The 10,147-nt window shown below is 44.8% G+C and overlaps 1 protein-coding gene across 2 annotated transcripts; it reads left to right on the forward strand.

Annotated features, from left to right (window-relative positions):
• The first annotated feature begins 1,591 nt into the window (after nt 1-1,591).
• LOC103139902 (SH3 domain-containing protein C23A1.17-like) lies at nt 1,592-9,909 on the forward strand. 2 transcript variants are annotated; one of them, XM_016672829.1, is made up of 4 exons: nt 1,592-1,869; nt 3,970-4,285; nt 5,077-6,764; nt 6,828-9,909. In XM_016672829.1, exons 2-4 carry the CDS (start codon nt 3,980-3,982, stop codon nt 8,467-8,469), a joined length of 3,636 nt encoding a protein of 1,211 aa, XP_016528315.1. In that variant the 5' UTR covers nt 1,592-1,869; nt 3,970-3,979; the 3' UTR covers nt 8,470-9,909. The 2 variants fall into 2 exon arrangements, with proteins under 2 accessions (XP_016528315.1, XP_016528314.1); XM_016672828.1 differs by having other exon boundaries at nt 1,595-1,869; nt 5,077-9,909.
• Nucleotides 9,910-10,147: the final 238 nt, after the last annotated feature.

The following is a 10,147-nucleotide window of genomic DNA, read 5'->3' on the forward strand; positions in this document are numbered from 1 at the left end:
GAATTGAAAACATTGCCTTCACCTTCAGGTATCCTGAAGTTCCCCAAAGCCCCAGCTCTGAGCAATGGGGTCTCTCACAGCTTAAATGAGAAGATGTTTTAAAAATTTACAGCTCAACCAAGAGTACAATTGTAAATCCAGCAACTGGAAGAAAAATGAGAAAAGAAGAGCCACTCACTGGTAATTAACGTCGCTCTGTGTGAATTCACACGTTTTTCAATTCAAGCCCCTATTTTGTCCCAACACAATGCAACACATTTCTTTCTGTACTACTTTGTAAATGTAAACAAACAATTTCAAAACCACATACCCATACTAGTATGTATGAGATTACTTTCTATTGCAAACTATTGTTAAGAATTATTATGATAAATGGTCAGAAAATGTCTCAGTTCTGATGCATTTATTTACATATAAATCTCTGAAGACTTTGTGATACACCCTGTTTCCGTTTATTGTATCTCTGATCCATGTTTGGCTAGTTGACTCTTATCAAATCTAGACCCCAAATCAAACCAAAACGCCTCTAAGTGCTGGAATATATTTATTGGAATCAAATTATCAGATTTTCTCACAATAACTTATATTAAAAAAGAATATAAGTTATATATAAGAATATTTAAAAAAAAAACAATTAAAATCTTAAGTTGTCAAAAGGAGAATCATCCACCTGAACTGACTCATGGCTAATAGGATCTCAGTAAATTGCACTAAAAAAGCAAAAAATGAACGTATTCCTTCATTTCAGCCAATCACGCACGTTCCTGTGTTCCGGATGTGACGTGAGAGGTGTTAGCCAAACAGGAAAGGCAGAAGAATGATGGCCGAAAGCAGGTTCGTTTTTTGTTTTGTTTTGTTTTTTTTAACAAAAAACGGGCAGTTGAATATAAATGCAAAATATGTATTAAGAATCATACACTTATAATAATGTCTAAGCACGTTTATAAAGTTAAACTGTGAAATTATGTTTTAAAAGCACTTAGTGGATTCTTCTTCTTAAATCACTACAGGAACATGTTCACATACAGATATGCGTCATGCTTAATTGTTACAGATATGATGGGCCGTGAGCGGCGGCCATATTGGAAAATAAGTAAGGTCTGCTCTAACTGAAGAGTAAAACTCTTGAATTTTTTTTTCTGTTTTTCAGACTGAGAACTCAGAAAACTAAACTTTCGAGAGTAAGGAAAACACACCATAATGACTGTCTTATTTGTGGCTGTCATGGGGATTTAAAGGGGTGGCCATTATGTCCCGCGGCTCTTCCATGGCGGCGCCTCTGATAGCCTATTGACTCCTAAACTCAATTTAAGCAGCACACCTGCTCATATTAGAGTATATTCTCCTCTTAACTAACTGGTTATTATTTAATAAACGCGGGGTTCACACACAAATTAGTCATACACATTCATACTTACACACGCAAAGTAGCTCTTATACGGTAACGCCCTCTTTTCCCATCGTTATCGTTGCGAGCACGCACCTCCACCACACATACACGCTTCCCCCCACCCCCAGTCATAACTGAGTGACGGCAGGTCGCCATGGAAACTGCGTTACGCTCCAGGCGGCCGAGGGAGAGAAAACAAGAGCGCGAGGAGTCGTTTCACTCCTCATTTCAGCACCACGCGCCTCCGGGACAGCGCCCGAATGAACTCGCGCGTAGATTCGAGCGTCGCGTGCCTTATAAGGGACAGAGCCGAGTCAGCACCAAGTCCGACCGAAGTGGAGTGAGACGTTAGAAAACAAACACACACACACACACACACACACACGAACTTCTCCGAACCTGTAGCTCGGTGGACGGTGAAGGTCTTACTCCACCCGCGAGCCAGGAGCTAGTCGCTCCCTCCAACAACACAGCAACAGGTAAGAACCCCCCTTTCCTCCACAAGGCTATAGGTGAAGTTTTTAATCTGCTAACCCTGACCCTGCGCCGTTTGCGCTTAATTGCCTCCCCGGCGCATCTCAGGTGTAAATAAGTGGATGATGAAATGATTAGCGGGAGGGCAAAGCAAAACCCAACATGACTCTTCTCAAAACGCTCCGTTTCATCTTGTTAAACTCTCTAAATGCAAAACAGCCCAAACTTTAATACCCAGCAGCTGGGTAGGTAATCAGAATCTACAAGCTCTGTTTATTCTTGGACATTGATAGTCTACTCACGTGTTTTTTGCTCAAATCTCAAAACTTTATGCTGTCAAAACCAGAAAGTTGTTTTTTGTTTTTTAAGGCTTATGCTTACCAAGAACAACAAGAGGAACAACATAGCTGTATCTAGATTTGTTGACCTGTGGGCTTCTTTAGGTGGGGTGCTCAAAAAGCAAGCGGAATACGTCTTTTGTAGATGATGTGTTTACATCTGTTTCGCATGCAGCTCAGTGCAGGGAGCCTGAGCTTTTTGTTGTGTTTCCAGTGGCCATAGATTATGTGCATGCTGAGCCGATACGCCTGGATGAGTCACTCAGCCTGCAAGTTTGCTGAAGAGTGCGAATATGGGAGGATTGGGGAGAGAGGATGGAGGGGGGTAGAGACACAGGGATACAGGGGCCAGCAGGAATATAGTCCTGCACTGTCTTGTCTTCTCAAGACATTGCTTTGTTGTGCATGTGGTCAGAGGCAGCACATGGGAGCCCTGTTTATTGATTCAGGATGTGTGACTGTTTCGCCAATTGATCTTGCTGAAGTTGGATGCAATTGTCTCATCAGATCAGATAACTTCTTTAATGTTGTTATTGTTTTTTTTTTTGTAGGGCTGCCGTTTGCTGCTTTAGTGTCCGAACTGCAGTGTCGCTCCAGTGTTTGTTGATGCATGCAGTCTGGATTAAATTATATCCATACACTCCCCATAATAGATTGTTTGCGGTTGTACCAAACTGTAGCCTTCTGGTGTCAGTCAAGCTGATACCAGAAAGCATCCCATTACTGCTCATTAGTATCCTGGTCTTTAGCCCACTGTTATTGACAAATCATAGCAATCAGCAGCACTCAGCTGTAGCCTAGAGTGACAGCTATTGATTAAAGCAAACAAAAGATCATAATGGGCTAGCATGAACCACAGTTGCTCATTCAGACATGAGCGCTCGCTCCGCAGAAACACTTCGACAGGCTCAGGCAATTGCACGCTTAATCATGTTACACTATACCGCCTGGGGAGACTTTGGTTGGATGCAAAGGAAAAGCTGTGTGCAGATTAAATGGGGGATGTAGGAGCTCTGGGACAACTTCATGCAGAAACGAAGCTCATAAAAGGCTAAACTAAAAATGAATAAGCTGCTGTGAAATTGTTCTGGTGAGTTTTGTAACTTTCAGAGAGGTGTTTTAGTAAAGTTTGCCCTTCCTCGTAGGAGCGCTGTGCAAGTAGCGTGTGCACATCATGTGCTGCACACACAAAAACAGATGTGTGTCTTTAATTAGTGACGTTGGCGTGATTAATGCAGTCTGCTGGTGATGACTCATTCCGATTAACCCTTGGTCCCCTGGTGGAAAACAAAACAAAAAAAGATTTAAATTTAGAACACATCCATTAAAACAAACTGTGCCTTTAATTTTCTATGTGATAGATTCTAATCAGGTAACAACAAAAATGAAAAAATAAAAATTACTGATAAAAAAATAAAATGGCATAAGTTGTAGGTGGTAAACACTGTAATGTGTTTCTGGCTTCAAAAACCACCCCTTAATTTGTTGTTGGGCAATGGATGGATATTTATCCAAAGCACATTTCTGTGCTTTGCTCCATGTGTCAGTTTAGCAGCACAGCAGTTACATTAGCATTGTAGGAAAGCTGTCAGCCAAGCTGTGACTTGCAGACAGCAGACTGGCAGGGAGCTTGCATCCGAGCACTACAGAGTGCTAAGTGTGTGCTTGTGTGACAAAATGCGACTGCATGCGAGTTAAACATGTAGCACCTCTTGATGAGGAGTTGTAATAAAGTGTCATTACCACCCTGGCGCTCTTCCCCCGCAGGGCAGGAAGCATGTCTGAGAAGAAACCCAGCCAGCGGTTTCACAGCCTGAACTCAGAGCAGGTGGAGGTGCTGCATCAGGTGCTTTCAGAAGTGGTGCCCATCCACGGCCGCGGGAACTTCCCCACACTGGAGCTGCGACCCCGTGATATTATCATAGCGGTGCGGGCCAGGCTGCAGAAGCAGGGAATCACGGTCAGAGATGTCCGTCTGAACGGCTCCACGGCCAGCCATGTCCTGGTTCGGGACAACGGGACGAGCTACAAAGACCTGGACATCATCTTCGGAGTGGAACTGCCAAGCCAGGAGGAGTTCCAGGTGTGAATTCTTGTGTGTGTGTTTTTTTTTCTTACACAAGTTGAGAAAAAGCAGGCATTAGCATCAGGTCTTCTATTTTTATTCCAGCATTAGATGTCCTATACTGTGACAGTTAATGCTAGCCTCCGATAACAGCTGAGGAACATTTACTCTGATTTTGTAAGGCCTGCCTTGTGCTTGGCTGCACCTCTTTACTCTTAGCAAAGCACTTAAGGTTGACATATGGAGTAAAATTGATGTGCTTTCTTTTAAATTCAGAAACTTTCCATCATTTAGCTGCACTTATATAAGCAAACAAAGAAGTGTCACATTTAGGCCTTAGCTACATTGCTCAAGATGTTTTTGTTCTCCATTGTTAAAAATAAATGATTATAGTCTGTGAGATTTCAATCAAAAACACTATGATACCAGTGCCACAGCAGTAGGGGGCGATAACAATCACCATGAACAAAATCAAAAACAAAATACAAAAAGTATTCAGAGAACAACTGAAGATGCACTAGGCCAAACACTCAAATAATTGTAGCTCCTCTTTTTCTAAACAATATTAATTATATGCTTTTAGTTATTACATTTTTTATGTTACATTGAAATCTAAAGTTAGGGCTCAACAAGTGCAAAAAAGGCTGTAATTTCAGCTTTTGGAAAACAGGGTCCAAACACAGCTGTTTCCATTTTAGAAAATATATCTGGTCGCGCGAACACTGCTTTAGTTAAACAAGGGAAGCAAAACTACACTGGTCACTGTCAGTGGTTGAAACTGTCATGTTGTTGACCTCTTCTTCCCCCAGGTCATCAAAGAGTCCGTGCTGGGCTGCTTGCTGGACTGCCTGCCCATCGGGGTCAACAGGGAGCGGATCAGCAGCGCCACAATGAAGGAGGCCTATGTTCAGAAAATGGTCAAAGTTTTCAACGAACACGACCGCTGGAGTCTTATCTCGCTGTCGAACAACAGTGGCAAAAACCTCGAGCTCAAATTCGTGAGTGCCCTTCGGCGCCAGTTTGAGTTCAGCGTTGACTCCTTCCAGATCATTCTGGACCGACTCCTAGAGTCTTACATGCAGCAGGACGTCATGCACAAGCTAAATGCTGTTAAGCTGAAGGACCAGTCAGCAGAAAGTGAGAGTAACTCCTTTTCACCTGAGCCCAGTCAGACCTTCGCTCCAGATGCAGAGAAGCCCACCGTCCACTCGTCCGATGAGCAAGGGGGCAAGCTAAGTGGGACAGAGCCGAGGGAGGAAGTGCATGAAAAAGAGTCTCAGACCGAATTCTCACAACCAGCTGAGCATTCAGAAGAAACGAAAAGCTCCAAAGGAGACAAAGGGAAAGCATCTGCAGAGATGGACTTGTCTGAGCACAAAGGCAACTTGAATGATGAAGAAAAGGCACCAATGAACGCCGGGTTAGAAAAGAAACAAGCTTCTGATGAATCCGAGCCACCGGCTCAAACAGAAGCTAAATGTAACTCTGAGCTTGTAGATCAGTCTCAGCCGTCAACGACAGCAGACAAGCTGGAGGAAACGAAGTCCTGCGATGGCCAACAACCAACAGGTTCAAATCTCAAGGAAGCCTGTGTCCAGAAAGAACTGGCTGACTACACAAAACCGCTTGATGAAAAGAGAGAAATCGCAGGGCAGATGGGACGTTCTGATACGCCTAATGCTTCTAAAATAACTCCGGCAGAGTGTCTAAACCTTGCAGAGGAGTCCGACAGCACCGAGCAATCTGATAACACAGACTTATCTGAGCATTTCATAGAGGATCAGAGAAGCAATGAGGCAGATAACACTCAACACGTGTCTGCCTCGGACACATGCACATCTTCATGTGCAAAGATAGAGGCGGGGTTAGAAGATGAAGGCAGAGTGGAAACAGAGAACAGGGAGCAGATTGAAGCAGAAAGGGAAAGTGATAGAAAAACGTGTGAAATCACACAGGAGTTTTCAGCATCAGAGGAGAAACATTTAGAAGACACACAGAGTATTGATTGTTCCTGCTCCACCTCTTCCACTCTTCCACTCTGCAGCACACGGCCCACTGACACGGACGATACACTGGAGATTCACAGCGCACAATCCACAGGTAACTCAGAGGAAACAGCTAGCCCTTCTGATCCCATCAGCCCTTCAGATACTCAGGATAATTTACCCACACCACCTGGCCTTGTTTCTGACAAAAAGACCTCCTCCTCTCCTTCTTCTAAGGTCTCTGACAGACTGTCTCACATGGTGGTGCTTAAACATTCATCCCCGAAACCCCCGAGGCGGATGTGCAGAAAGGTCACGCCTAGCGCTCACTCCAGCCGAGTGTCTGAAAGTGAGCTTGTTGTTGCAGCCTACACAGATTTAAACCCTTGCCCTGCAGGTGAATCCAGCAAAGAGTTTGATGTGAAGCCAGTGATTCCCACTTCAGACCCTTCAACTGTCCCAACAAGTATCTCTCTCAAACCAAACTCTGGACCTGAACTTGAGCTTTCAAGTTACTCATCTTCAACAAGTATCTCTCTCAAACCAAACTCTGGACCTGAACTTGAGCTTTCAAGTTACTCGTCTTCAGACCCTGATCTTACCTCAGCTTCTGATCCAGACCCTGAGATACTTTTTCCATCACCTCCAGACCCCACATCTCCGTTACCTCAAGAAGTATCTTCCTCTAAGATGGACACGACTGATTTGTCTGAATCGAGCCTGAAAGAGACGTTAAACACACCCACAGATATGGATGAGCAAATTCAGTCCTGCATGAAACAAGGGGTCTTTGAACCCAAAGAATCAGAGCCTCTTGACTCAGCGGACACACCCAGCACCAACACCCATGACCCTGAGAAAAAAGCTTTAGAGTCTCCAGCTGGGACAGGGGAACAGACCAGAGAAATTAGCTTGAATCAGCCAAATGTCACTTCACAAGAAACTACTCCTAGTTTACCGTCTTCCCATACCATCATCCCCCCAGTACTCAGCCTGTCTCCTCCTCACTACACACCCTCGCCCCCTTGTCCCAGTCCTCCACCATGTTTGACTCCCCCATCTCCAATGTTAAGCACCATGAGCCCAACGAGCTTTAGCTCTCCACCCCAAAGTTTCAGCCCAACCTCTTCTTGCCTCAGCTCACCTCCTTACCTCACTCCTCCGATGCTCAGCCTTAGCCCTCCCCCACTCTGCGCGACGCCGCCGTCCCCCTGCCTCAGCCCTCCACTCCTCTGTTTCACCCCGCCAGCAGAGTCTGGTGACCTTTTACCTCAGGGATCTTCGGATACAGAGTCTTTGATAATAAATGCAGACGAGAATGAGCATGGCGACCTGTCCTCTCCTCAGTCAGGAGTTTCGCCCTTAGAGTTGGAGGAGACAAAGGAAAATGGTTATATCTCCTCTTTGCCTCAGGTTGTCGAGCCTGTCTCTTTTCCAATCACAATTCCAAGTTCCACCTCACCAGTTCTGCCTCACCCTCAGCCTGGGGATTTAGCGGTACCAACCCCTCCAAAAGCCACTGAGGCATCCATCACTGTGCCTGATGATAAAGACGTTCTGAAAGCAGCCCCAGAAATAACTGACCTGTGCAGTCCCTCTCAAGCATCAGATTCAGTGCCTGCAGTTGAGGTCTTGGCAGAGAGCATGTATGGGGACTTTGAGGCGGCAATGGACCACCTGCGCTATCGGCTGATTGCCACCAGAAACCCTGAAGAGATCAGAGGTGGCGGTTTGTTGAAATACAGCAACCTGCTGGTCAGAGACTACCGGCCAGCCAGCGAGACTCAGATAAAGACGCTGGAGCGATACATGTGCTCGCGCTTTTTCATTGACTTCCCTGATGTGCAGGAGCAGCAGAGGAAAATTCTGTCTTACTTGAAGAACCACTTCATCGGCGAGGAAAGGAGTAAGTACCAGTACCTGATGACCCTCCGTCGGGTCATAGACGACAGCACGGTGTGCCTGATGGGACACGAACGGCGTCAGACTCTGAACATGATCACAGTTCTTGCTCTGAAGGTTCTGGGCGAACAGAACATCATACCCAACACAGACCATGTGACGTGCTTCTACCAGCCAGCCCCATACCTTGCCGAGCACACAGCCCCGTATCTGGCAGAGCCTAGCTACTGCAGCTACTTCATACCACAAGGGGGATCGACTCTGCTGTACCAACCTTACCCTTTACACCTCCACCCACAGACTGGACTAGTCTGAGACAATGTGGCATAAAAAAACACACACACAAAAGATTGAGGGGGATTGTGCTCACCACAAGGGAAGAGCTGGAGAATGGAAAACTAATCCAGGGATGAACTGTTTGGTCTATAATAGACCTGTGTGGGTGGAATTGAGTGGGTTTCACAGTAAACTTCTTGAGAACTCTATAAGGTTCTAACATGATTATATGTAATTATATCCGGGCTTTGTGGGAAAATAATAATTCTTCCGATATTGTTCAAATTCCAGAAAATGCCGTATGCACTGCATGAGTCATAGGTCTTTGGTCTCCCTGGGAAACCAACTGTGCTGTTGACATTCACACACATCCAAACACACATGCCGGTGTGTGCGTGCACACTGCCATGTGGACACACACAGACACACAAACACACTTCCAGGTTCTTAAATTGTTGTTCACTCCTTTCATGGTCTTACTGTGTTGTTCTTAATGCGTTTGTTCAGAACGTGGACCTTGCCTGTGGTTGATATTGTGCATGGATACATTAGGACTGTTTTTTCACTGCCAAATACTGTGTGACTACTATGCTTCTCAGACAGTTTTATGTAACTTTGTCAGTCCTTTACAGAAGGGATGTTTTATGAAAAAAACAAACAAACCACAGCGTGACGGGGCTACCAGTGTGCGCAGCGTTTTCATGAGAGGATGAAACACTGTAACGCACTCAACGTTAGACGATGCACGAGTAGCTTAATAGATCACATTTAAAGTCAATTAAAGACGTTTAATTTATTAGAAACTGATCTATTTTTGCAAGACTTTCCGAGACTAAAAGTACTGGTTAGTACCAAAAGAGAAATGCCAACAACAATGCCTTTGATGTAGACTGTACAGCATATCGGTTACAGTATTTCTTGTGCAAATACAACGTATTGTTTTCAGGTAAACTGTGTTACAATGTAGTGCTTGTTTCCTTTTCCCTTGTGGAATCCTTTCTGTAACCATGTGAGTTATTGTACCATCTTGTGTTGATTTAAATATTGTTCAAGTTTACTCAGTGGAGGTTGCCATGTTATAACCATCTTTGGGTCATCATCAAACAATGCAGGTACAGAAGATCTGCCGATGCGAAAGAACTTTTTTGCGTAAACTTGCATGATCGCTGTCTGATTGCACCATAACCAACACCGATTGAGTTCAGACAGCCCATTTGAACCTGCGCAACAGCAACTACGGCCAAAGATGGTTTGGTTTGGAAAACAAGTGCCTAACTGTGAGACATCGTTGGCATGTCTTTATCTTACTGCACTGTGGGTGTTCAAGGGGGTGGGACCAGGGCTGGGATGGGTCTATGTTCAGTTGTTTGACCCCTGTTACTGCTGCCCATTTTGATGTCTTCTTTAATGTAGTCCTTTGTTGTATTTTATTCGTGTACGTTTTGATAAAATAAAGGAAAACAAATCAGCAAACCTCAAGGTGTGAGAGAAGCTAACTTCTTTCTATAAAAAAATCTAATATTCCTGTTTTTGTTTAGGTTATTTTGTCTTTTTCCATGATGTACACTCAATCCCCTCCTACAGCACCATTCCCCGAAATGACACACTGCACAACTTGCGCATCTTCCCCATGATTACGCTCTGCAATGATCCACTTAGGCGTGACCGTCAAATCACTCCGATGCCCGGGAGAGCAGCCCAAAGCTGCGAGATTCTG

This window comes from Poecilia formosa, unplaced genomic scaffold, assembly GCF_000485575.1.
Source record: "Poecilia formosa unplaced genomic scaffold, Poecilia_formosa-5.1.2 Scaffold66, whole genome shotgun sequence".
NCBI classification, from domain to species: domain Eukaryota; kingdom Metazoa; phylum Chordata; class Actinopteri; order Cyprinodontiformes; family Poeciliidae; genus Poecilia; species Poecilia formosa.